Source organism: Miniopterus natalensis, chromosome 19, assembly GCF_054644295.1.
Source record: "Miniopterus natalensis isolate mMinNat1 chromosome 19, mMinNat1.hap1, whole genome shotgun sequence".
NCBI classification, from domain to species: Eukaryota; Metazoa; Chordata; class Mammalia; order Chiroptera; family Miniopteridae; genus Miniopterus; species Miniopterus natalensis.
The window spans coordinates 16,809,122-16,834,620 of record NC_142099.1 but is presented as its reverse complement, the minus strand read 5'-3'; the positions used below and the strand labels follow the sequence as shown (position 1 = coordinate 16,834,620).

At 42.4% G+C, this 25,499-nt stretch overlaps 1 protein-coding gene, 1 long non-coding RNA gene and 10 other non-coding genes across 14 annotated transcripts; 11 read left to right on the top strand and 1 right to left on the bottom strand.

The window, feature by feature from the left end:
• The first annotated feature begins 1,584 nt into the window (after positions 1–1,584).
• LOC107543838 (uncharacterized) lies at positions 1,585–5,604 on the top strand. Of its 2 annotated transcripts, none has more exons than XR_001603851.2 (12): positions 1,585–1,627; positions 2,214–2,256; positions 2,451–2,486; positions 2,683–2,724; positions 3,031–3,062; positions 3,382–3,429; positions 3,713–3,753; positions 3,902–3,931; positions 4,121–4,173; positions 5,107–5,134; positions 5,316–5,351; positions 5,534–5,604. It is a non-coding gene; the product is annotated as an uncharacterized LOC107543838 (long non-coding RNA). The 2 variants fall into 2 exon arrangements; XR_001603849.2 differs by having other exon boundaries at positions 1,586–1,627; positions 4,118–4,173.
• LOC148090909 (small nucleolar RNA SNORD74) lies at positions 1,843–1,922 on the top strand. Its single transcript, XR_015716187.1, has one exon. It is a non-coding gene; the product is annotated as a small nucleolar RNA SNORD74 (small nucleolar RNA).
• LOC148090908 (small nucleolar RNA SNORD75) lies at positions 2,319–2,380 on the top strand. Its single transcript, XR_015716149.1, has one exon. It is a non-coding gene; the product is annotated as a small nucleolar RNA SNORD75 (small nucleolar RNA).
• LOC148090907 (small nucleolar RNA SNORD24) lies at positions 2,533–2,614 on the top strand. Its single transcript, XR_015716182.1, has one exon. It is a non-coding gene; the product is annotated as a small nucleolar RNA SNORD24 (small nucleolar RNA).
• Positions 2,893–2,960, top strand: LOC148090906 (small nucleolar RNA SNORD77). Its single transcript, XR_015716168.1, has one exon. It is a non-coding gene; the product is annotated as a small nucleolar RNA SNORD77 (small nucleolar RNA).
• Positions 3,247–3,310, top strand: LOC148090905 (small nucleolar RNA SNORD44). The gene has a single exon (XR_015716188.1). It is a non-coding gene; the product is annotated as a small nucleolar RNA SNORD44 (small nucleolar RNA).
• Positions 3,575–3,639, top strand: LOC148090904 (small nucleolar RNA SNORD78). The gene has a single exon (XR_015716150.1). It is a non-coding gene; the product is annotated as a small nucleolar RNA SNORD78 (small nucleolar RNA).
• On the top strand, positions 3,971–4,057 carry LOC148090903 (small nucleolar RNA SNORD79). Its single transcript, XR_015716136.1, has one exon. It is a non-coding gene; the product is annotated as a small nucleolar RNA SNORD79 (small nucleolar RNA).
• Positions 4,218–4,298, top strand: LOC148090902 (small nucleolar RNA snR60/Z15/Z230/Z193/J17). The gene has a single exon (XR_015716190.1). It is a non-coding gene; the product is annotated as a small nucleolar RNA snR60/Z15/Z230/Z193/J17 (small nucleolar RNA).
• Positions 5,173–5,250, top strand: LOC148090901 (small nucleolar RNA SNORD47). The gene has a single exon (XR_015716159.1). It is a non-coding gene; the product is annotated as a small nucleolar RNA SNORD47 (small nucleolar RNA).
• Positions 5,388–5,464, top strand: LOC148090900 (small nucleolar RNA SNORD81). The gene has a single exon (XR_015716183.1). It is a non-coding gene; the product is annotated as a small nucleolar RNA SNORD81 (small nucleolar RNA).
• Positions 5,605–8,335: 2,731 nt separating the features above from the next.
• On the bottom strand, positions 8,336–25,409 carry DARS2 (aspartyl-tRNA synthetase 2, mitochondrial). 2 transcript variants are annotated; one of them, XM_016221521.2, is made up of 17 exons: positions 24,743–25,409; positions 24,030–24,129; positions 22,326–22,392; positions 21,238–21,339; positions 20,751–20,846; positions 19,378–19,501; positions 18,613–18,659; positions 17,943–18,049; positions 17,132–17,201; positions 16,276–16,455; positions 15,110–15,217; positions 13,724–13,786; positions 12,770–12,922; positions 11,066–11,284; positions 10,803–10,913; positions 10,156–10,231; positions 8,336–9,458 (listed from the first exon to the last, which is right to left on the bottom strand). In XM_016221521.2, exons 1-17 carry the CDS (start codon positions 25,101–25,103, stop codon positions 9,244–9,246), a joined length of 2,199 nt encoding a protein of 732 aa, XP_016077007.2. In that variant the 5' UTR covers positions 25,104–25,409; the 3' UTR covers positions 8,336–9,243. The 2 variants fall into 2 exon arrangements, with proteins under 2 accessions (XP_016077007.2, XP_016077008.2); XM_016221522.2 differs by lacking the exon at positions 10,156–10,231 and having other exon boundaries at positions 9,360–9,458.
• Positions 25,410–25,499: the final 90 nt, after the last annotated feature.

The following is a 25,499-nucleotide window of genomic DNA, read 5'->3' as shown; positions in this document are numbered from 1 at the left end:
GTGGGGATGATACCTCGATTCTGAAATGTAGTTCCCTAAAGCTGGTAAAAAACAGAGCATTTGCCAAGTATGGCCAATATTTTTACATTAAAAGATTTTTAAAAAACAGTGTAAACACTAAGCCTATAATTGCATCCAACAGCCTTCCCCGGTTGAGAGTACAGTTTGTACAACCCCCACTAGGAAGACAATGACTTTAGCCCCATGCGTTTCCATTTATCTGTAAAGTTATGACATTACAGAGTTACCTAAAACCTGAAACTTTAGGAACTTATCCGGACAAGCTCACAGGACCGCCTGGCATTCACAACACACTCATCAGTAAATAGGGAAGTGTATACACTGCTTTCAAGAACCAACTTTAGCCAATCTGACCTTTTTCCAAAGCGTTTTTGTTTGTTTGAAAACTTTTAATCCAATAAGAGCCTCTGTCGATGCCATCCTGAATTCAGATGTGTTTATTTTGGAGCCTACACCAGCGCCTTTTTTGTTTGCTCTTTCCGGCAGTGCCTCAGTGAGGAGCAGGCCCCTGGAGTAAGGTCTTTCTCTACCGTCGGCACTGGAGGGACGAGAGCTGTAAGAGGGAGAATCGGCAACGCCTTGGGTGGGCCGCTCCGGTGCTCGAGTGGCTTCCGTCGGCGTTAGGAAGCGTGGGGAGCGGGGACTTGACTAAGCCGCGAAATGTCACCGAGGACCCGGGGAAGAGAGGGGAGCGGGGCGCGCGGCCCGGGAGCGGGCAGTCAGCGGCGGGGAGAAGGCTGGGAGGGGGGCGGCGCCCCGGCACCCGGTCCAGGCGGTGTAGGTGTAGGTGTAGGTGTAGGTGTAGGTGTAGGTGTAGGTGTAGGTGTAGGTGTAGGTGTAGGTGTAGGTGTAGGTGTAGGCGTAGGCGGGCCGGGCGCAGCCCAGGGGTGGGTGGGTGTGTCTGGGTGTGGCCGGCTGCGGTGGGGGAGGGGGAGGGGCCGCCCATCCCGGGGTCCTGAGGGAGGGACCAGGCGAGGGGGCGGGTCCGGCAGCTCAGCCCGGCCCGGGGCCAAGGGGGTGGAAGGTCTCCGGATGCCTTGAGGTGGGGGTGAAGGAAAGTGGCTGAGCACCCCATAAGCAGGCTGCGGAGGAGACCGGGTGGGGCGGCCCCAGGGCAGAGCAGCGGGACCGGCGTGCGGGGCCGCAGCCGTCAAGGAGCAGCACCTACCTCCGGGGGTGGAAATGGGCCGGAATGGGCCGGAACACCGTCCCGGAAGTGAAAACCCCCGCCCCCTCCCCCGGAGCGGGCGACGTGCCGGAAGGAAATCACTCACCCTTTACCATTCCCCCCTTCCCCCCTCCCCTAGCGCTTTCCGTCCCTCGCGCCCCCTCCCCTCTCTTGTCTTCCTCTGTGGTCGGTAGGAGGGTGGGAGCCCTGCGTCACGTGGGCGCTCATGGTCCCACCCACGAGCCGAGGGGCGTGGCCAAGGGCGGGCTTAGAGGACTGGGAGGAGGTGTGGCTGGAGGAGGAGACTGAGGGAAGGGCGGGGGAGGAGCTCAAGCAGACGCTGGCAGGCATCGTGCGTCATGACGTCATGCAGCGGGATCCTCATATACGGGCGCCTGGACGCCATCTCGGCCTTTTGAGGATGGAGTTCTGCTGCTGGTACGTGTGTTTTCTTCTGCGCATGCTACGTGAATTCTTGGCTCGAGGCCTTCAGGTCGTAGCGACTGAAACGCCCTGGGTGGCGTTTCTGGGCTAGTCGCAAGCCTCTGCAGGAACCACAGGCTGAGGATTGTAGAGGATTGCTCGTTCGCGGGCGCGACGTAAACTCAGCGCTCCGGGTGTTGGGCCGAACTGCGGAAATAACGTGGGCTCGCGTGCCCTGCCTCTGATGAAGCGTGTGTTGGTAGGGACAGCTGAGACTGTTGATGAATGCCAACAGTTCTGATGGCGGCGCATGCCGGGCCACCGAGTGGGTCTTTGTTAATGACCGTAACGGAGCCGCTTCCTCCTGGAAGGCGGGGAACGGGGTGGCCACGTGGTTCTCCCGAGTGGCTGCCGTCCGCAGTGCACCCTTATTTACGTCAGTGGTTCTTCACTTGACCTGTGCAGTGCTCTCTTTAAAAAACGTTGAGTGCACCCGTTATAGTAATGACATTATGGTTGGTTAAACGACTTGCACAGGCGATACAAAATGACGTAATGCTTAATTTAGAACAAAATGAACTAAAAAAAATCTTTTCCCTAGGAATGGTGCTAGGCACGAGTGCAATGTGACGTCTGATGAACAGGTAAAAACCGGGTAAATACAGTGGGGAGAATGAAATTTGCATAGACATGGTGTTATTTGTTAAGCCTGTGATGGTTTAAGAGTAGTGGGCAGAAGGGATTTCTGAAAAATTCTATTCTGAGGCTTAAATGTTAATGACGATAATGTTTAACGTGGCTGCACATTGTGTTTCATTGGGTATTTTCTGTTTCCTAGGTCTGTGCCAAAGGAATGAGAACAGTTGCTGCTGGGGTAAGTTCCCTTAGGCTGGGAATTTAGGTTGAAAGTCCACTCAATGTGCCACAATGATGACATTTTATTTGCTACTCTCGACTGTGAGAATGACGAGAAGTATTACCACCATTATTCTAACTGAGGCACACAAAATGGTGATTAGGGAAAATAAAGATTGCATCTAAGTTGACATGAAACACTCTTCCTTTCCCAGGTCTTCAAGCTCAAGCATCACACTCTTGACATGGTCAGAAAGGTGAGAAACCTTTTTATAGTTTGTATTTACCCAGGACTTCTCAATGACTTTTCTAAGGGATTACACGTTGCCAAATCAGAGCTGATACTTAGGGGTTTCCTCCTTCCCTTTTCAAACATGAATTTCTGCACTCTGATACTTAATGTTGGGGGACACCTAAAGAAACAGATACTATGATGCTTGCATAGTTCAGCAGATTGAATCCTGAAGAGATGTACCACTTGTCTGATGTGTCTGATAAAAACTTTTGCTGGTAAGAGCATAAGCATAATACCACTACTAATGCAGCATCCGTCTTTTGTATAGGCACTAAAAAGAACTGACTGGAAGTTGGAATGGTAAGTAAAATTATGATTTAAACATCAGTAACTGGACAATGCTACTAGTGGCTTTTTAGGTCGCCTCCTAATGCACAGGAAGCACTCCCCATGAAGTGCTTGAAGGGTGTCCTGAGTGCACTAAGTAAACGCCAGATCTTTGTCCTGTTACCACTCCTAAGATGTCATGATTTTTGAAAGCAAGCCTGTATGATGATAATAAAAAACTGACTGAACGTGAAGTTCTTAATTATTAGCTCTACCTGATTTCAGGCATTTTGTTTAGATTGGTAAGAAGAAAATAATCTGTGGCTATTGTAAAACCACTTTTCTTTCTTAGGTGGACTTGAGTCTCTGACATATTTGGACTGGCTTTATTTTTTTCTTGGTAAGTATCAATTAAAAACATTCTAATAGGCTCAAAACTGTTACTGAGAATGCTGATAAAATACAGTTTAACTACCAAGCTACTAGTGCTTATGTCCTGTGTTTTATTAGTGAGCACATGTTAATGCATGCTCCAAAGGGGGTTTTTATAATGATGTTGGTCAAATGTCTGACCTGAAGTGAGCGTGTAGACAAATTGAACACTGAAGAACCCTGTGACAAATAACACTGAGCAAAGAATTTAATGATAATTTAACACTAATAAAGTCCTGTTTCCCTTCTAGCTGTTGGATACACATTTTTACCTGTGGATGGCATGCTTGAGGTAAGACAGAAATTTTTGGCTTCTGGTACACAGATTTATATTGTTGAAATGTGCTGGTCTTAGTCATTGTTGACTGTTAGTGTTTTCTGGTTGTACAAAGCCATGGATAGTTTTGAAAAATAGTTTAAAGAAATACTTTCTTTTTCAGAAGCAGATTTTGGAGACCTTTAAAATAAAGGTATGTATTTTATTAATCCTAGCTAGTTACTAAGCATGGTGCTGTTAGTGATGACTTGAAATTAAAAACAGATGGGAATCTCTCTGAAAAAGAATGAAGATTTTTTTTTTTATAACTGAAACAGTACCTGGAAAGTTTTAGAAATTTTCCTATTATTACCTGTGACTAAATTTGGATAATTTTCAGCAGGTGTGAAGAGTTGGGTTGGCTACAGGTCCTGGAGCAAAGAGCATTAAGCAAAGGTATGGTTGTTTCAAGTTTGGTTTCTGTGTTAAGTGGTTTAAAGCCGATACAATGATGATAACATAGTTCAGCAGACTTAACAGTGATGAGCAATATTGTCTTTCGCTCCTATCTGATGTATCTGGCTGCAGCAATCATTGATAACTTCGAAAAGGGGAATTGGCCATTGTTTCACCAAAACGTTCAGGGGTTTGGGTAACTAAGGTGTTAAAATAAATGTTCTATGTGGTGTTAATTGGAGGATTAAGAACTCACTTCTGGAGAAGTGCAGGTTAACCCTTTGCGGTCATATTAAATTTGGACATGGGTGTCGTACTGGTCGGAATTAATTTCCATTGAAAGAGCAGTGATACATAACATGCAAGATTATGAAGGATAAACAAGAGAAATTATGAACTGATACACGAATGAATAGAGTGAAGATTCGTACGGTTCCTTGCTGTGGTGGCTGAGAGCAGACATACGACCGGAACGGTAAAAAAGCTTTGGTGGCTGAGAGTAGACAAACGACCGCAAAGGGTTAATATAATAATATACTTTGTGGAGAAATTTTTATGGCATACATATAAATATGTAGATTATACCTGAATTACTTAGCTGTTTCTGCTTTTTAATTCATTAAATTTAATTTTGCTCTTACACTGCAAAATTGAACAGGAAGTACAGAGTTCCCATAAATATTATAATTGTACACTTTATAGTCAAGACATCCAGCCACCAGAGTGAGCCTTTTGTTAAACCTACGATCCTTCAAGGACACATTGTTGCCCCCAAAGTTCACTCGTGGTATACTCTTTATGGGTGTATAATGGAACAGTCACCATTGTACTATACAGAAGAGGTTCACTGCCCTACATGTTATTTTTCCAAAAGTTAAAAATGTAGGTAGGGTAAATTTCTAATGCACGTCTTTTTTTCCCATCTTGAAACAGGCAGATGTGTAACCCTGGAGATTTCCAGGTAAGTCAGTTTTTGGTATATATGATAAGTTAGAATGTAACCAGTGATGCAGTGATTCTGCCAAATGAAATAGGATGATATCACTCATAAAACCGTTCCATTTTGATTCTGAGGTTACTTTACTAACAAGCATCATGCAAGCTTCTTTTTACCATGATTAATGTGTGTTCTTTGCTTTCAGGCATTTGACTGCAGTCATGCAGCTGACTGTTGAAAGGTAAGCCTTGAAAATATCAGTGCTGCTGTTCTATTCCAGAATACATGATGATCTCACCACAACTTGAACTCTCTCACTGATTACTTGATGATGATAGCAGATCTGATATTCTGTGGACTGTGCTTGAAATATCATTAGAATTGGAATATGGCAATTGACTAAAAATGGCTATTTTTTTGCAGGCAGCTGGATGGATGCTCATGGAACAGAAGATCAAAGAACTGTGAATTTTAATAAATTTTTATAAACCATCTGATCAAGTCTGCTTATTTCATCTTTAATGGGATGAAGAAAGGAAAAAGGGACATCTTTGTAAGTAAGACCCCCTGACAGTATACAGCCAGTTGGCCTTTCCATGTGTATTTCATGGGATGTCTTAGGTTTGAAGTGGAGTTTATGCTGAGGAGTAAATTACAGCACTCTCCAGTGGTTCCCCTTAATGTCCAAAATGGGCAAGTGAACCATCTGAACATGAGCTTATACAGGAAAAAATGCAACAACAAAAAGCAGGTACTCTTAATGGCCACTAGTGGAAAGTGCTGAAACTGGAAACCTCCATTTGCTGGAAGCACCGTGATGGTGCTGGGTCTCTGGCCAAAAATATGTGAGAGAGGGAGTGACTGCCTATCTCAGGGATGGATCTCCCCTAGAAGATGCATATTAAAAGGAAAGAAAACCTAAAAATAACGTGGCCTTTTTAAATTGAGGTCATTAGTACTGTGGTTAACAGCATCCTTATCTTTAGAAAGTCCGTTTAGGAGCACTAATTTAGTTAACCAGTGGGTTAACCAGGTAATTTGAAAAGCCTAGTCAATACCTGCCAATCAAATTTCAGTTCACTTTCTAATTTAGCACTTGGGGTTGGAACGTCGAGCTGTGATTTATCATAGGACTTCCCTGTTTGATAGCTTAAAAGTTGTGAAGACTGCAAATCTGAATCTTCGAATAGTAGGTGCTGTTGGTTAGGGTGAATTATGACCTTTTCAGGGTGTGCAGAAGTAATGCTTCAAGTGACTAGCTCTGGCCACATTAGCACCCATACTTTGAAGTTCCTTTAGGCTTTTTATGCTTGATGTTCCACGGGGCAGTTCAAACATCCATATTACTTTTCCATTCCAGGTTCCTATTCAAATGTTCTCCCACAGGTCCTGAGACCCTGAAACACGCACTAGCTCTTAAATTCATTTGTTCATGTTTACAAGAATATAAACTCCATGAGAGGGATTTGGTCTGCTGTATTGCAGTGTTTCCAAGCCTGTTTTTTAGTAGTGGTTATATTTATTGAAAGAATTAGGTGTGATTGGGTGAAGTCTTTGAGGAGTTTTAGTGATTGGGTGCTAAAAGGCTAACAAAAAATACCCTAATTTTGAAATGGGGCAGAAGTTACCCTAACGCAAAGTTTGTAGCAACTACCACTCCTAATAAAGGTCATCCATGGCCTGGATGACTTCAGTTAGGTCAACTAGCTGGGAAGACTAGCCACAGAGATGACAAATGAAGCAGTTAATCTGAAGTATACAAACTACAAGCATTAATCCTATCTCGTTAATAAACTTGGGTGATGAAAGAAAGCTATTTGAGTGGTTAGTATATGGTGTTTTCTTTTAATGACAGCAAATTAGGAATTGCCTCCATTTTACAGATAAATAGAAGCTCAATTTAACAGGCCACACAGATAAGTCAGTATATAGCAACACTTGTAATTAACAGAATTTAATATACCTAAGGGTCTCTTAGGAAAGACTAGGCAGGAATATTAGTCTGGGACTGAAAGTCCCAATGGTGTACTTTGGGGGACGGGGCAGGAGAAGCTGGCTTTACAGAAGACTGGGGAGGCTTGTGGTCAAACAAACCCTGTATCCAAAAGTGGGACTGGACTGATTAAAAAAACGAGTGGGACCTTAGGCACTAGTAGGAAGTTGGACTATAATGTCTGATATAATGCCCTCAAATTCTTGGAACCTGTAATTCTATAACCTGTGACATGCATGGGAAGGTGTGGAAGGGTGTATAAGGTGCTGTTACAGCGTGGTAACTGAATCCCTGGTTCTCAGATTTATACTTCCAGTTTGGCCTCCTGAAAAATTACATGGGAGATCTCATGTAATTCATTTGAGGAAAATAACATTGACACCAACCGCATCACAGAGCCAACAGTGGGCAGTTCTAGTTCAGTGTTTCACTACATGTCCTGCCAAGAACACAAAAGGTCTCGTGTAATTACACTCAAGCTGGAAGGCTGGGTTCCATAATTCAAAACCATTGTTCTTTAAATGTCAGCTTTTAATATTTTCTTTAAAGGGATCCTCGAGTTCCTTAACATCTCTGGGCTTTAAAAGGATTTTTTTTTACTTTTGGCATAAAACTGAAGCAAGTGTTGGTGTGCTGCACTGCACAGATAAGAAAGCTGAGCCTGGACTTAAGTGACCTATATACTTAAAGCATTAAAAGAAAGGTCAAGGCTAAGAAGCAAGCACAGCAACAAGATGCCAGCATTTGAGGAGTCTGCTATAAGAGGCCTTCCCTATCGACTATGCTGCTCTCCGGGCCTCTTCCCTGCATGGCCTCATCTAGTAGTTTATTGCGTCATACCAATACATGTTTATGTCTCCTACCAGGCTAAAAGCTCCCGACAAACAATTTACTCACCTTCATGCCCCCTCAGCTCCTAGCCCAGCGAGGATTTCTTGCTCCAGGGTCCACCCACATACGGGGAGAGACTGGGTTAAGGACCAACTTTAGGGGGACTTTCTAAGGGAGACTAGCTTTACACAGTCATGAAGGGCATTTATGCTCTTCCCAGCCCACTGAGCAGCAGAAATGAGACCTGGAACTGAAGCTGCTTTTAATTTCAAGTAGAAGAGTGTGGTATCCTATTGCTTAGAGTCCTCAGAAAAACAGGCAGCAATATAAGCTAATAATGGCGTTCACATTAAAAATCAGTGCCAAGGCGAAAGTGAAGACTGTAGAAAAGGACAATTTCATTAATCAAGGCTTTGTTCCCATTGTATGATTAAGTTTTTATTTGTGTCAAAATAAATATAAGAAAATCACAATGAGTTTCAGTGTAGACTTTATACATTTCAGGCTGGTCTAAAGTCAGTATTTTCAGTAAAACTGAGGGATCAAGTTATTGAGGGGTTAATTATTTAGAAAAATAGAAATATAAACAATACTGTGAGTAAACTTACTCTTTTACTACAGGTAATTGTTTAATCTTAAATTATAAAATAGACATACCTGTACCTGGTTACAGACGGGTGTCATTTGTGTCATGCCTTAGAGTTTTTCAAAGCATGTTCACTCATATCTCCCACATACATGATCTCTGATTCTGGCAGGAAGAGGCCTGTGCGGTAGCCAGGGCAAATAGTTTGCATTTCACACAAGCAGGAGGGAGGCTGAGCGAGGCCTGTGCAACTTGCCCAAGGTGAAGCAATGACTGGGATTTTTTGTGTTTCATTTCAGTGATGTTTTGCATATCATGTTTCTTACTATATTATGTTGATAGCTGAAATGTCACTGTCTAGCTTAATTTATAGGATTCTCTTGGCACCCGTTAAACGGATTCCTCCAACTCACCAGTTTAAAGGGGCAAATATTTTCTCACCTTTCACACATGATTTGGTTACTTCTGTCCTAAGTGAAAACCTATCTGAGTATGAAAAACATGATTAACAAACACTTAGCCATTATATTACTCTGACAAAGAGCCATCTTTCACACCTCTCCAAGTAAAAAGAAACTTCAAAAAGTCCCAAACAAACAATTCCTAATAATGCAAGTCAAGATTGGATATCTTCTTCATTGTTGCCCGGAGCCCTTCCACTTAAAGACCTGTCAGGGCCTCAGCAGAACTCCAGAGGAAGCAAAGGGGATGAGACGCAAAAGCTCAACTTTCTGGGTGGTGTGGGTGATTCAGTGGGTTCTTTCCCGCTTCCGAGTCTGCTGGCCAGGAGACCTGAATATGATAGGGCTGCAGGTCCTCGGGAGGGAGGAAATCCGGGGCATCGCTCATGAGGTCGTGTCCCCGGAAGGATTTTGGGAAGGCTATGACATCTCTGATGCTTGGCGCTCCAGTGACAAGGCATATCAGTCTGTCCAACCCTGCGAGTAAAGTGCAAAGTTAACAGGTGAGAATGTAATACGAGGGTATGAGTGACTTAGTGTTTCCATAAAGGTCACAGAGAACTTTTCAATAAGAATCTTTAACAAGCATAGCTCCTGCCTTTGAGGCTACTGTCCACCTCATTTTATAAAAACGCTCAGGACTAACATTAACGTCTACTGGGATGAAGTGACAGCAGGTAATGAGTCCTTAGCAAGGGCTTACTAACGGCTGAACAAAATGAGGTGCTGTGCAGGGGACTCCAAGAACACGGAAGGAAGGCCCTGTGGCTTAGAGTCCACAATCTAGGCGAGCTTTCTAGAACTTCCCGCTGATCAAAGCAGCAAGGTGAGCATCCTTGGCCATCAGAAGGGCCCTCACGTCAGCAGGGCTGTCCAGACCCCTCCCACTGTCCGAGCTCCCAGGGATTTGAGCAACATGGACTTAAAACCATGCAGTTCCATTCTATTAAGAAAAACCTTTCAAATGTAAATTATCAGTTAAGTTTTAGCTTTATAATTGGTAAAATATTTTAAAAATATATCATTGAAATGAAATCCAAACAAATTCCGTAGAACAGTTGGGCTCGCCCCGGACCTCCTTTACTACTCCACTCCCCCCCCCTTAAGCTGGGAGCCCAAATTTGAGACAGTGCAATGGAATGACATGTGGCTTGTACAAGGACAGATTGTTTACCTAAGGCAATTCCTCCATGAGGGGGTGCTCCGTAATCTAAAGCCTGGAGCAGGTGGGAGAGCAATTTCACATCTTCCTGAAATTCAAAAGATAATTCCGTTGAAATACACACTGAGGGTCCATTATGCGCTACACAGTGTGTTTAGGTGGGGAAGGGAAAATAAAGGTGGGTTAAAAAAAGACCTGAAGAGGTTTGTAGTTGAGCAAGATAATGTGACAAGTCACAGACAGTAAAACATGCAGAAAAATGCCTGGAACTCAGTAAATGCAGCTATTATTATGTGATAATGCAGAGTAAGACCAAGTGAGGACATGGAGGTGTGGGCTAGGAAGGGTAGGAAGAAAGCAGGGAGCTGTCCTGTCACAGGGACAAGGGAGGACATTACGAGGCAACAGTGCCAAATGCTGCTGGGAGGTAGGAGAGCTTGAGGACCAAGAACAGGCCACTGGATTTGGGTATTTATCTCAAGTGACTATGAGAATTCAATGTGTCAGTGCCTGGCATTTAGCAAGCACAAATAAACAGCTGTTTTTTATTTTTCAAAGTCTTACACTAAAGGTAGATAAGCTGATACTATCCTGTATCTAGTGAATCCTCCACTCATGACACATTTTGACAGACACAAGACCAGGTTAGATGAGGTTACCTTCAGTATCATTTCCAGGACGTAGCGCTGGAGCTGTGCATCGTGAATTCGGATAGAACCGCCTCCTATCTCATTGCCATTTAAAACCAAGTCATAGTGTTGGCTACGGACCTAGAAGATTGACAGAGTCTCTACATTAGAAAATGTTAACTACTGACCCAAACCTCAATTTCTTCTGGGGCTTCCAGAACTGAGTCAGACTGAAATCTGAAGTTCTGCTTTGTTTCCACATTTCCTTTCATTTGCAAGTACAGACATGGTACCTTTTCGGGCTCAGTGTGGAGGAGGTGGATGTCACTGGGGTGGGGAGCCGTGAATGGGTGGTGGGCCGATTCCAGCTCTCCGGGGTTTTCCTCCTTAGGAAGGAAGAGTGGGAAATCCACCACCCAAAGGAAAGAGAACAGAGCTGGGTCACGGAGTAGCACTCCTCTTGCTTCCAGAAGGTCAGCACATTCCAGTCGTAATTTTCCTAGCAAAGAGCACTGCAAAGAGAAGACACAAACACTGAGGTAACCACTGGGACAGAGTAGTCAGCAAAGAACTTATCTGGATTCTAAAGCCAGACCATTCTCTGAGAAAGGATTAGCCAGCTAATAGAAGATACACTCTCAGCTTCTCAGGAGACAACAGTCTGAGACTGTCAGCCTCAGTGACTGGGGAACTGAGAACACAGGTATCCAGCTTGCTGGACCTGGGTCTGAATCTGTTTGCTACAAGTATCTCTGCACCCTTTGCCATAGTGAAATGGAGATAAGAGTATCTACTCCAGCCCTAGCTGGTTTTCCCAGTGGTTAGAGCCTTGGCCTGAGGACTGAGGGGTCACAGGTTCAATTCCAGCCAAGGGCATGTACCTCAGTTGCTGGCTGAATCTCTGGCTCCAGGTGGGGTGCGTACTGGAGGCAACCAATCAATGTGTCTCTCTCACATCGGTGTTTCTCCCCCCCCCCCACTCCGCCTCCCACTCTCTGAAAAGCAATGAAAAAAATATCTTTGGGTGAAGATTAAAAAAAAAAAAAAAAAGTATCTACTCCAAAAGGCTGTGGTGACAACTTAGTGAGGTAAGACACATAAGGCGCAACAGGACGGGCACCGATTCCAATCGTGATTTCCTTACTGCTCCTGAAGGGCGTGTGAGGATCTGCTGAGTGCCTGGCAGGTACTTAATGTTCAACAAATGCAGCTGCTATGAGAAAGGCAGGGTGGATTAGAGGTTAACTCAAGAGTGTGACTTTGGGAACCAGACTTTGAGGGTTAGAAAAAAAATCTGGCTCCTCCACTTCCCAGCTGTGTGTGAGCCAATTTTTAATCTGAGCCTCAGTTATCTTTACAATAGTAATAGTATCAGTACTTCTTGACCTTTACAGTGTATTTCCAGTATCCCTTTGACTTTTCTACCACTTTTGTATACTTTACAATGATCTCTTCAGCTACATCCAGTCTTTTGTATCTCCTGAAGAACGCTGATTTAGCCAGTGCCCGGCAGCACTCACTGGCTCCAGCGGCTGCTCCCAAGGAAGACAATCCTGCCACGACCAAGTAGGGCCAGGAGGTCTGCCAGCCCAGCGCCCCTGCAGACCTGTTCCTCCATATTTTCAGGAGTGCATTATGTATAAAGTTAGTGACTATCAAGTTTTCTTAATTTGCAAAACCTTGAAAATGAAAATAGTTTCTCATAGTTGTATATTGGGTACCAACAGCCCGCTCCCTAAGTGGCTTTCCTAATCAGAGCCAGAGCTGGTCTGTGAGCAGTGCCAATGGAGCCTGCTAGCTGGTGAAAAAACTAGTTTCTATACAGCATTATATCTCTATTCAGCATTATAAAGTGCTGAAAGATATTTATTCATATGAAAACTCACACAGAGCAGGTCCATTTTATGAAATTAAGTGAATTTCAAATATGTACGATATGCACAGGAGAAGAGAGTTCATTCAGCCCCAAAGCCCGGAGCCTAAGTGGCCTCTCTTACTGCTCTCTGGTGCTCGCCGGCCACCAGGAGGACCACGCCCGCCTCCTGGACCTCCATTCGTGCCATCAGCTCTGGTCCCTGCTCCTCCGCTGCAAGCTTCGCAGCTGGAGAATTCCAGCTCCTGTTGGCTTTCAGGAACACAGGCAAGACTTCCTGCAATAAGGAAAAGACTGACTCACAATTTTTTAAAAAGAGGGGTTATTTTTCTTACAGCACAGAGATTTGAGATTATTCCCTCCTGAACCCCTTCAAAATGATCCTAAAGGAATTTAAAAAGTAATCTCATCATAATGAAAAACAAACAGAATGAAGGGCCAGGAGGGATGTCAATAGGTAAAAGATTTCTGCAATTTTCTTGGCAGACTGCAAGTGAATGGAGCATAAAGTCTCATATTTTGGATGCTTTAAAGTATCACTGAAAATTAATGACTCAAAAGCATGACTATTTTGAAAGTTATTGATTCCAATATGGCAGAGGCAGGGTCCACTCCAGAGACAGTATAAGAATGCCTGTTCCCACCCCTTCTCCTCCCATTTAGTTCTACTGTTAACCAAGCCCAGAACACAAGATGCATCTGTCAAAGGTGTATTCAGAATTTTAGAGGAGGGTGCAGGAAGAACAGCGAATACAGGCTTTCCTCACACCTGCCACACTTTCACTTAAATCTTGGGCACGTGGGGCTCTATTTATTTCCCTAACCAGATTAAAGTACTGTTGTTTATTTTAAAAGGCTACGGTTGAACTTCCATTCTGATTGTGAATTAAACTAAGCTAAAGTCTTAGAATTACACCCAGGGGTAAGGTTAAGTTTAAAAATAAAAAGGAAAAGTAGAAGAATGAACTGAAATAACAAGACCCTCAAAAGTAATGACAGTGAAAGAGCTCAAGCAATTACTAGTTAAAAATACTGAATCTAAAAGATAGGAAAAAACCTGCTCTGATTAATTTCTTACCTGATCAAAATGGTCCGCTGCAGATTTTCTAATGGACTCAATGTCTTTCCTTTTTAAGTATTTCTGATGAAAGAAAAACAAAGTAAACTCATCAATATGACACTTAGCTTTATAAACATGTTTATGATAGCAAATAGAATACAAATGTTTTGTGTCTTTCCATCACAATAGTAGGATTCCATAAAAATTTAATTTCTGCTGCCAAGTGACAAAATTTTAAAGCTTGTTACAAGGCTCATTTTTTCCCAAATATGCAGGTCTCACTGGGATAGCTGTCCATGTATTCCATGTACTATGAAGGATAAATGTTGAAAATGAATCTTTACATGTGAATTGTTAAAGAAAAAATAATGTTCAGATCAATAAGAGGATTCAGGATTTCATTATTTCAGGTCTCTTAAAATTCTTTATATCTTACTTTTTGTAAATCATCTCAATGTCGCCTGTCCAGTGTGGCTCAGTGGTTGGAGCCCCCCCGCCACCCCGAGGGTCGAAGGTTCAGATTCCCGGTCAAGGGCACGTACCTGGGTTGCAGGTTCAATCCCAGGCCCGGTTGGGGCCCCTGTGGGAGGCAACCAATCGATGTGTCTCTCTCACATCGATGTTTCTCTCTCTCCCTTCCACTCTCTCTAAAAATCAAAGGAAAAAATATCCTCAGGTGAGGATTAACAACAACAAAAATCTCAATGGGCCACTTAACTAGGTTTGGGAGACACACAAAGGTGGAGACAGGGTTCAAACCCGCAGGTCTTATAATCTACTTGGGGAGAATGGACATCCTCAAACTGGGGTAAATAACATGACAATCAAAGAATGTTACACAGAGCTCACCGGAATAGTTCGTTCTGTCTGCACTAGGGTCTGGGCACCAAGTTACTTCCTACTGAACATATGAAGTGAGTGTGAGACTGAATTCTTACCCCCATTCTGAATACACTTAATACGCTTACGTATCGGAGTGAGAAGTCTTTCAAAATATTCATCTTATTCAAGAGCCAACATGCAGGGGCTGTGCTGGGCTAAGCTGGGAGCTTCTGCACAAACTGAGGCTGGAGACGGACTCAGTAGGATTTCATGCTCGTCAGCGGTGGGAAAGGTCCAAAACGCAGCCGGTGGGCTCTACGCACTGCTTGGGGGGGCTCCAGTCTTGAGCCTGCGCTCATATCCCGCAGGCTTTGTCCTCTACTCACAGCTCTAGAGACACTCCTTAGACTTTGTATCAGGTACGAATTCTTTTCTAAAAATAATCCTTATGAGTTTATTTGAAAAGATACATACTTTCGTTCAGAGAGAGCTGCTCTTTCTGAAGTTCAGACATGCCCATGTTGAACATATTTACTTCCCACATGCAGATTCTAGAAAAAACACAGATTGTGCTTCACTTACTGCTCCTTCAGGGATGCATATGGCTTTGATGGTTCCTTGGGGTTTGCTAAGTGCATCCTGAAGAAATCCAACCTCTGTGTTTCTGAACAAATCACTGATATCTACAATCTGGAAAATGGGTTAAAAAAAAAGGGTAACCAAACAGTTTACAAACAAGATTTCAGAAAAGAAAGCAGATCTTGTTAACATCTATAGAGTGCATTCACAGAGTGGTTCCCATGGGCTGGGCACTATATGGCATGTGTTAATGTACTTTTTATTAGTATTAATTCATCTCATCTGCCAAACAAGAGTATGAGGGAGGCACTCCTATTATCTCCATGTGGAAGCCAAGGCCCAGAGAAGGCAATAACTTGCCCAAGAGCACACAGCTAGTAAGTGGCAGAGCCACAATTGAAGCAGTATGACTTGAGAACCACTATTTCATATTCCAAACGAAGAAACTAGGAGGTAAGCTGGCAGCTGTGAGCAGGCAGTTAGGACTCTCTATGTATTAAATGTTTTCATTCTAAGAGTTGAGCATTGCCCACTCATAGATCAGGCAGAACTCAATTTCTAAGGCATCTGCACTGAAAACAGATCCAGTAATATCACCAGCATCACACAGACAAAGGGCTATTGCTCTCTAAGAGCAAATAATAAGAGGCTCACCAATGCAAACTGCTCCATGTAAATTCTACCCTTACCCTTAGTTAAATATGTATTGACCTTAATGATTTGAATAAATGTTTCCATATGTTTGAACTCTTTAAAGACCATGGAAAAATAATAAATAACTCTTAATCATTTGCCTTCCAAGTACCATTTTAGCTTAAGAAAAATTGAAGAGGAAAGAACAGGGCTTCCTCCCATCCCCCTTTCAAGTTACCATTTGTGTCCATACGATTAATAACTTGTCAGTAAAACAAACTTTGTAGCAAGAACCTTGCTCTTTGGAAATGGGTTTTGGAATACAGTAGATAGAAAAAGTATTGTAATGCTAACATGCTATTATTCTCTCTTGCTATAGCTCCAAAACATCAAAGGTAACAAGCTAAGGTAACAACAAAAAATATGATACAACAATGTGTATAACTGGTTGTAGATTTCAAAGTGGTTCAAAAGACTGCGGGACTATATGGGACTATATTTGGGGGCAGAGACCTGGAAAACTGAAGAGTTAGTACCTTCATCCCAAAGCGAGTGTCGGGTTTATCAGTTCCATAGCTGGCCAAAGCCTCAGCAAAAGTCATAGAAGGAAAAGGGATCCCCACAGGACCTTTGTCATTAGGCCACGAATACTGGAGCAGACCCTCAATTAGACTCTGGATCCCAGTCTGGTCTACAAAAGACATCTCTATGTCAATCTGAAACCAAATAACATATGAAAACGAACTTGAACAGCTGCAATATTACTATGTACATATTTATACATTTTCTGGTATTAAGTTACCACAGGATTCTGGACATAAATACATAATACCTGGGGGGAATAAGTATTATTGTACATCTGTTTTATTAGCTGTGCTAATGCTTTACATACATCATCAACTTCTTTAGTTCACATGACTACCCATGGCCCATGGCTCAGCGCAGCTAAGTCACTTGCCCATGTATGTGTAGCTAGTAAGTAGTAAACCTACACTTAAGCCCAGGTCTGCCCATCTTTAAAGCCTATGATTTTTGTGCTTCATCACACTGATTCATATGCTATCAAACAGAAACCGAATCATAACAGCTCTGATGAGTCCCCAGACTAGACAGGTTAAATATCTACGTACGGAACTGTTAGTTCTTCATGTATAAGAGATGTTTTAAGAATTTTATCATGACCACGAAAACGCTGTAGGGATCGCGGGCGTCCCTTAGTTGGTGGCCAAAATCCTTATAAAAAGGACACATGAAATAGGTCAAAATTAAATAATTAATGCTTAACTGCAGGCCAGATTCACTAAACGTCTGATGGATAAAATGTAATAAAGAGTCTATGTGATTACTGTCCTGGTCTGGAAACACTTGGCTGTAGCGAGGCTGCATGAATACCTGCGTAAACTCTGGCTGTCTGTCTGGTCTCGAGCCTTCATCTCGATAACATCTGGCAACCTGAAAATATCTACAATTGAAAAATAGCATTAACTGAGTTATGATTCTAGTAAGACATACACACGTTTCCCCCAAAATTCATGGCAATGCAGGCTATCAGATAATTAATAATAATACCTAAAGGGCATATAAGAAATTTTAAAATTCTTTATGATGCTCTAATCTCATCAGATAACATAGCTGACCCATGAGAACTGAGCCATACATTGCTTTAGAAATATACAATGGAACCTCTGGATATTCATTTATTAGACTGGCACACAGGGCGGTCCGTGCTTCTTCATGCAGACTCTTTGGCTTTGGCCAAACTGAAGTACTTGTTGCCCATGGATACACACAGCTTACCCGTGCTAATTCAACTCTCACCTCCATCTGCTGGAATGCAGCTCTGTCCCAGGAGGCCCAGCTCATGAAGCTTTTTACCCTGCAACTCTCCACATACTTACTTTTGGTTTACATCACAGCTGGTTTTATTTAGTACCCTACTTCATCTGACTAGATTCATTAACTCCTTGAGAGCAAAACCTATTCTTTTTTGTTGTGAATCCCCTGCCACACTTACTACCATAGAGCCCTACACACAGTGGCTGCCCAATAAATCTTTACTAAGGAATGACTACAGATTTTTTGGGTATTTTGCACACATCTTCTGAACTCGCATACATTTTCTAACCTTCTTTTAAGAGCTCAGGCACATTTTCCCTTCCACATTTTTCCTTTCCTGACAACTACTAGCATAAAGAAAGCTCACCTGTCTAAACCACCAACCATCAGAAGTTGCTTAAATTGTTGTGGACTCTGAGGGAGAGAATAGAACTTTCCAGGTTCCCTGGATGGTATTACAAACTCTTTTGCACCCTTTTAACGAGAAAGAGAGGGAGAGAGAGAGAAGACATTGTTAAAAAAACAAACCCAAGAACTTTGGGTGCACCCAAAGCAGTAGGCGTGACTTCTGCACAGCCCTAAGTCCTATTTTCTCTCCTAGATCCAGGGACCAGGGATGGTGGAACCCCAACTCGGAGTTCCTAAGACCCTGCTGGAGGGGCTGCCCTGGGAGGGCTGGGCCAGGCCATCGTGCCCACTGCAGGTGAGAAGGAGGGCTCAGGGTCAAGTGTCCACCTTAGCTGAGGGAGGCATACACAGCTGGGGGTTTGGGTGAGTTGGGGTGCAGGGCAGTGGCCTTGGAAATAGGATCCACTCACATCCCCAGAGAGCAAATGAATGTGAGCAGGTGGGATTCAGACAGGGCTTTGCCTCTTGGCACTTCTGCATCACTGGCAATTTTCTCAGTTCTTAAGAAAATCTAGCTAATATGACCATCTTGAGGCAGTAAAATAAGTAAAAGAAATACAACCATGTGAATATAAATGCAAAGTGGTTTAGTTTTCTAACTAATAGGGCATTGGTAGGCTGATACATACCCCTGGAGTCCTCTTAAACAATGTTGGTGTTTCTACATCCACAAACCCTAAAAATAGAGAAATGTTTGAATTTAATAGATAGGAACCTGTCAAATATGATGTCTATGGTACAGTCCACAAATCTGAGGCTGCCCTTAATTAGGAATTTTGACTGAAACAAGTCACCAAGCCCACTGATGCTGGTGTCTACAAACTCAAAAAGAAAGCTGAAGATTTTCATAAAATCCTAATTTGTTCATAAAGTTGATACTTTTGTCATGAAATAATTCTAACTACTCAATGGATCCTTGTCTACTGAACTGTTCTGGGTTTTTAAATATTCTGCTAGTGTAGCAAAAATAACAAAATATAGTAGGAAAAACCCCCAGGACTGATTAAAGAGTTGAATTCAATTCCCATGACATTTCTGAGCTCACAACAAATGATCTTTAAGCATGATAAAGAATTTTAAAACTTACAGATACAACAACCAAAGGGCTGTCTGACCTGCAGTAGTGATGGGAAATACTTAACAGGCACCGTCACCTTTAAAAGGCTGTATTTATGACCCAGTAGGGAACTAAATTATGCTCTGAGTTACTAAATTATGCTCTAGGACAAAACACCTTGAAACTAAACTTAGAAAACTGCCTTACACATTAAGCGAATTTCAGACCTCTGGCAACAGCTGACCCAATGACGCTAAGGGGACGATACAGTAAAACTGCTGAATAAAACAGAATAAATGCTAAAAAGCTCCCAAGAAGACACAGGCGTCTCCCTTACCATGCAGATTACAGAGATATTCCCGCATCTTCATGACCATCTGGGACCTCAGCCGCAGGTTATACTGCATTTGGAAACTACGCAAGTCCAAGTAGCGATACTGCAAACGCAGAGCCTCTGTTTTCTAAGCAAATCGAAATATTTTTATGTTGAAATATTTTTTCTACTATGAAGAAGATATTAACTTTAGAGACAGTTTGAATTTTCAAAAACTTGAGCTCTATCTTTAGATTCCGCCATTTGAGTCTACACCTCCATCCTTAATTCCTACCGCTTCTAAGTTTGTTACTGGTACAGATTTTACATTTTTTACTATTCATGATGATCGATATGACCCTTCACTGACTGAAATTTGCCTACCATACTAAACATTTATCCATTCATTTAAGCCTGTAGCTGAGTCTTGATTTCAGAGATCTTTAAAAAATATATGCCAGAGTAAAAAACTATGACTTTCTCACCTGAATGGGACTGAGAGTGTAAGAAATGCAAGGAACAGAGGGAATCTCAGTGGCAGTACCAGTGGTGAGAATGTTTCCTTATTTTCAAGGCTGTAAATCTCTTTGTGCTGACAACTTTTCACAAGTCCTTTTCCTGGTGTAGCTTATTTCTTTGATACTAGAAACAGAAGAACTAGCTGTCACTTCTCTTTCTGAAAGCTTAGCTGGGAATTTCCTTTTTTTTTTTTCCCAACAAGGCCAACTCTGTAATTATACTGCTTTTCCTAATTAACAAATTAAGTATTGGGAACTTAAATGGAAGACTAAGTGGCTTTGCAATGAATTAAAAAAATCCCTTCATAGATCAGTTTACAAACTAGGAGTATGCATGTCTACAACTATAGATAATTGTGACATAGCTGAAATCTATCTGGGTGTACATACCCAGTTCTGTCTAGCTTCATCAACCCCTCAAACATTAGTAAAGAACATCCTGAATTACAGTAATGTTTATAAGCTTGGGAAGTCAAGCCAACATTTCATCACTGTTAGAGGCTTAAACTTAATAGATGCAGGATCTCCTCTGCCATTTGGCCATGTCCAAGCTAGACATAAATTTCCTTTCAAAATGTAAAACAAAAGCAACCAAAAAAAACTTGAACACAATAACACCTCAAGTGTTAAAGACAGAGCCATGTTTCACGCAGTCTACAAAACAGTCCAGGTGCTTAGGAACTGCAACGGCTTAATGAATTGTCACTATATAAGAAGGGTACATCAAGAAATTGTAGAACAGAACAATTCATGATACATCTATAACAAAGTGCTTCATGTTGCGGAAGTTAAAGTTTTCCTTTCAAAAACTCTGAAAACACTTTGCTGGTCATTAACATTTTCCAGATACTCTATCTTATTAGTAATAGAGGATGGCACCTTCACAAAGTCCTTAATTTCAAAGGGCAGCTTCTTGCAGGGATTCAGAAGTTCAGCTGTTTTAACCTTGATTTCAATCTCACCTGTCGGCATTTTCTTAAAGAGAGAGAGAGAAAAGACCTATTTAAAAACTTACTCATCAGGACATGTACACAGTGAACATTTGTAAAATACATGATTTGTTTATATATGTAAAATGTATGGTGCTTACAGTGTGTAGTCTAAATGTCTGTGTGTGATTTTGGCTGTGGCTCACATCAGCATACCTGTGGCTGATGTGATTATTAACAAATATCTTAATGTGCATATTTATATCAGTGTGTGTGTTTATAGTGAAGATTTTGGAACCTATAGGTTCATTCGTAGAACTTACAGAGCTTTAGTGCCTGGTGTCCAATAGGTGCTCAGCCTCTGTTGCCTGAATGTGTAGACAGACAGTGCAAGTGTATACAGGTGAAATCTATATGACAGGGTCTAAACTACTAACTGGATTCTCTTGTCCTGGAGGTCGGGAAATCACTGTCCCAGATACTTGCACCACAGATTCCACTGGGGCTTCACATAAAATCTTCTTCACGGAAGCAGCCGACTACAGGAAAAGAGGGGAAAACAGTTCCAAGAAACACATGAACTTAAATGAATCTGTGCTAAATCTAGTCTATGGTTAAGAAAAATGGTAATACTCATAGAGCTTAATTTCTGTAAATACTGGGTCTGTCTTTAATGATTTTATTAAAAAATTTGGTAAATTGCATCCCCATTTTGACTCCAGTTAACACAGCAAGTCAAACTCTTAACTAAGAGTTTAAAAATGTTTTCCTTAAAGGAAACTAAGGAAAAGAATGATTAATGCAAACAAGTCCCACATATGTACTTGAAAGGCGACTGTTTCCAGGGTTAGTCTTAGGGGCAGTTAAGTCCAAAAGCAATAATGGAGTTCAAAGGTTAGCTATGCTCCTCTCTGGATCCTGAGATAATTCATTGCTCTTATTTCAAACACTAAGAGCGGAGAAAATCATATTTTTCTCAGGCAAACAAGCATTTGTAAACATTACATAGAAACCAACGCTTCCCAGCAACCATGACAAGGTTGTTTATTTTACCTAATTTTAACGGTAATTATTTCTGAGCAGGTAGTTCCCTCACACGGCTCAAAAGTCAGAGGGGACAAACAGGTGAACTGTGAAAAGTCTTCCTCTTGTCCCTGTCCTCCAGCCCCTTAGTTGCTCTTCCCAGAGGTACCCAATGTTTCCAGATACTCAAGTATCCTTCCAGGGACATGTCATGAGATACACACACACACACCCTTTTAAATAAGATAATAGCATTCCACATGCCCTTCTGCATCCTGTTTTGTTTCAATTAACAACATACCTTTTTATTTTTCCCATATTAGTTCATAAAGAGCTTCTTTAATATTTTTTCTATGGCTGTCAGGATGTACATCTGTCTCAAGGTGGCTTGTATTTTTTTACTTTTCATTAACTTCTGAATTTCAAACTTCAAGCACACTTAGACCACCCTGACCACAGCATTAAAAAGGCTTTCAGTAATAGTAGGAAAGTCTTCTATTACCTCATCTTGGGGAATGAGAACTTGAACAAGCCCCTGGAAATCTCTTAGGACCAGGAAGATGTTTTGCCTAATTAATGAAGAAATGAACATATTAGGATAAAATCTCTGAGCCCAAAATTTAAGCAGGCAAAGCAAATTAAACAAAAGACCCATACAGTTTCTCACATTTATCATAATAAATAATACGTGCTTTCATTATCTACAGTCATGAAATTTTTTATGTAGCTTATTAATGAAAAAAAAAAAAAGACTTTTCATTTTCAATTTTTGTTGGCTATATATTCAGCTTACTAATGTTATCCAGATGGCTTATTAATGAAAAGGAAGATTTAAAAATTTTTTAAATTTTCGTTGGCTTAAGTCTAAAAGAAAATTTTATTAAATTTGGAAACTTTCCACATATTAAAATCCAAGATAATATTTTAGGATATTAAAAACATCTGATTGGACATTTTTGAAGTACAGCTATATACAGTCTTTCCTTCAAAAAAAATTCAATCTAAAATTTTCTAGAAGAGGTCCAACTACTAATTTAATGCTTCTATAAACCATAAAAAGATCCCCCAAATCCCAACATTTTAGCATTCAACATACATTTCTCATACTGTGCTTAATACCAAGAAGAGGTTCAGAAAGCCTCCTCCAACTCTGAGTTGAGAAGATAAAATCAACAAATTTATGGGTCAAATGTCCATCCATTTGGGACATACTCTTTAGAAAGGTCACACAATCTCTGTATTTTGGATCTCTTCAATGTGAATTACTGTACTATCTCAGAAATGTTCTTGAATACAGAGATAAATGACAACAAAAATGGGCTCTAATCTTAAGGAATCACTGTTCTCTGCCTAAATTTAGAATAAAATAAGCTTGTTTATGCTCTTGGAGCTTACTAGCTGGCCTATTCCCAATTACTGCACCTAGGGACTGTTAAACAAAAATTTTAACTTCCATGGAGGAAAGTCTTTTTTACAAGGAAGGGCTTATTAGACCATTGTTAGCAAAAAAAGACGGCTAGTCTTGGGGCACAGAGTCTAAAATCAACAGCATTGCTAGATAGAAAAGACAGCATGCTCGTCACCCCAGAGTTTTGCAGGTGTTTTTATACGTGAATTAGGAGGAGGAAGGTGTAAGCCACTCTGAAAGAACTGACATTAGCTATAGATAAGGGGAATATGAGACAGCAAATTGGGGCTACTTGAGGGCTAGGCACAGCAGCAGATTCCGTATTGTTCCTGGGGTTTGAGAGGCCTGGCTACTCACTCTTTTTAGATGATCTCAGAGTAACCACCTGGATGTTAATTATAATTCCAAGGAGTGTGAGCAGTCTTTTGTTGGTTTTGCACTGCAGCTATTACTAACTCCTTTATCTCGTTCTTCCACCCTCTGGCCTGCTATAACTCAATTTAGGACATCTCAGAATTTTCTCCTTGTCAGTCCTCTTCAACTTTTGAAAGCCAAGGGACATTTCAGTTCACTGGTGGATCCCACTTCATTATTACACCATTTCACAGATGTTACTGGTACTTGCTGAGAGTGACACTATTTTGGTCTTTCAAAACAAAGTGGAAAATTCAATGGATTCTGAGAATCTTGAGGAGTTGCAAAGCTTTTATTCTTCTGACTGGTTGAAAATTAATAAAGATTTGAAATTGCCTTGGCAAACCAAAACCATGCATTCTTAAACTGTCTGTCTCAATTTACCTTCGGTACTGAATCCACCCACACAAGGTGACTTCTTGGCCTAAGTGAGAAGAACGCAGCTCTCCACAGGTGTTGGTCCGGGCAACAAAGCTACTGAGTTCTTAAAAAAGAAAAAAGCAAGATGAAAAATGCATCATTTCCAAACTGCTTAAAAATAAAAGACTCTCAAATTACATCACCTTAGGTATTTCATGTCAATGGATAAAATTTATAAAGTAAATCTAAGTAGGTCTTTTGAGTCAATCACTGTTAAATTTACCTGCAAATGTGTCAAGAGCCAACTGAATAATGATCACCTAGCGTTTGCATTAACCTAAAACTACCCTATTCTTGAAAGTGCACACATCTGTCCCAAATCGAATAGAATCTTAAGAATTACAAAAGTTTGATGGCGCAGTGACTAACTTTAGTGTGAATCTGGAGTGAAAGAGTCACTATGGACACTCAGAAAACACTACTCAAAGTATTCTTAAGAGAGAAAGAATGTTTTACACTTCTTAGTAGCATCAGCGAAAGGCAGAATAGCCTATCTATGTGGCAACTTTTCCAGTCGTTTTAAACTCCAGGAAAACACCCACCCACCCGCTATGTTGTAAGAAATGAAGAGGGTGAGTGACCTGCTCCTACACCTAAGCCCGCTCACGCCGTTCACACTAGCGGGGCATAGAGAGCAGGGGGCAGTGCTGTCCAGAGGACAAGGGCTCCGCTTTCACCTGGGACACTCCGCTGGGAACTCAGCCCCCGCCTTCCGGAGAGACGCCCCCAGACCCGCGGGGCGACCCTCGCGGTGGGTGGGGCTAAGCCCCGGTTTAGCCGAGTGAACCAAGAGCAGAACATGCTGGAGCCGGGACGACGAGACACGCTCACGAACACGCCGCAGGCGCCGGTTAAGTCATTCTCCGAAATGCACGCGGATCCCTCACGATGCCAGGAGCGCCCACTTTCTGCTCCAACGCGTAAGCCCTCCTCCGCTGAACATTCAAGTACACGCGTCCGGCAACTCGGCCGATCTGCACGGCCTTTGGGGCCCTTGGGGAATGGGCAGAATAAAAACGTCACCCCCCCTCCGCGCATCCGTTTCCACTTCTAGTAACAAACGCAGCCGGAGCCAGATGTGCGAGGACGCGTCCGCACAGCAGCGCGAGGCGGGACTCCCGCGACCACGCGGCGGCGGAAGGGGCCGCTCATCCCGCGCGCGCCCTTCCCTTCAGACAGCGCTTCCCCGGAGGTTCCCGAGGCGGCCCCGGGAAACAGGGAGATCCAGCCTGGCGTTTCAAATCCCCTGGCGCCGACCTCGGATCTTCAAGATGAGGAAGAGGGTAAATCCAAAACGTTCTGAGGGGCCGAACCCACCCGCAGGTCGCCGGGGGGGAACCATGCGCTCCTCCAAGCGCCCCGCGAGCCCCCGAGATTACCGTCAAGACAATCAACCAATCAGAGCAGAGGCGCCGCCGCCATGCTTAGTGCGGC

Bases quoted from the DNA above. Each gene is read 5' to 3' on its own strand.
- DARS2 (XM_016221521.2), bottom strand. From the start codon at position 25,103: ATGCGCGGAGGGGGGGTGACGTTTTTATTCTGCCCATTCCCCAAGGGC. The intron at 15,218-16,275 runs GTACTAACTCTT...CCCATTTTCCAG, and splicing joins ACACTCGCTTTGGGATGAAG to ATTGTAGATATCAGTGATTT. The intron at 10,232-10,802 runs GTAACCTCATCT...TTTGAATTTCAG, and splicing joins TCCTGGAAATGATACTGAAG to GAAGATGTGAAATTGCTCTC.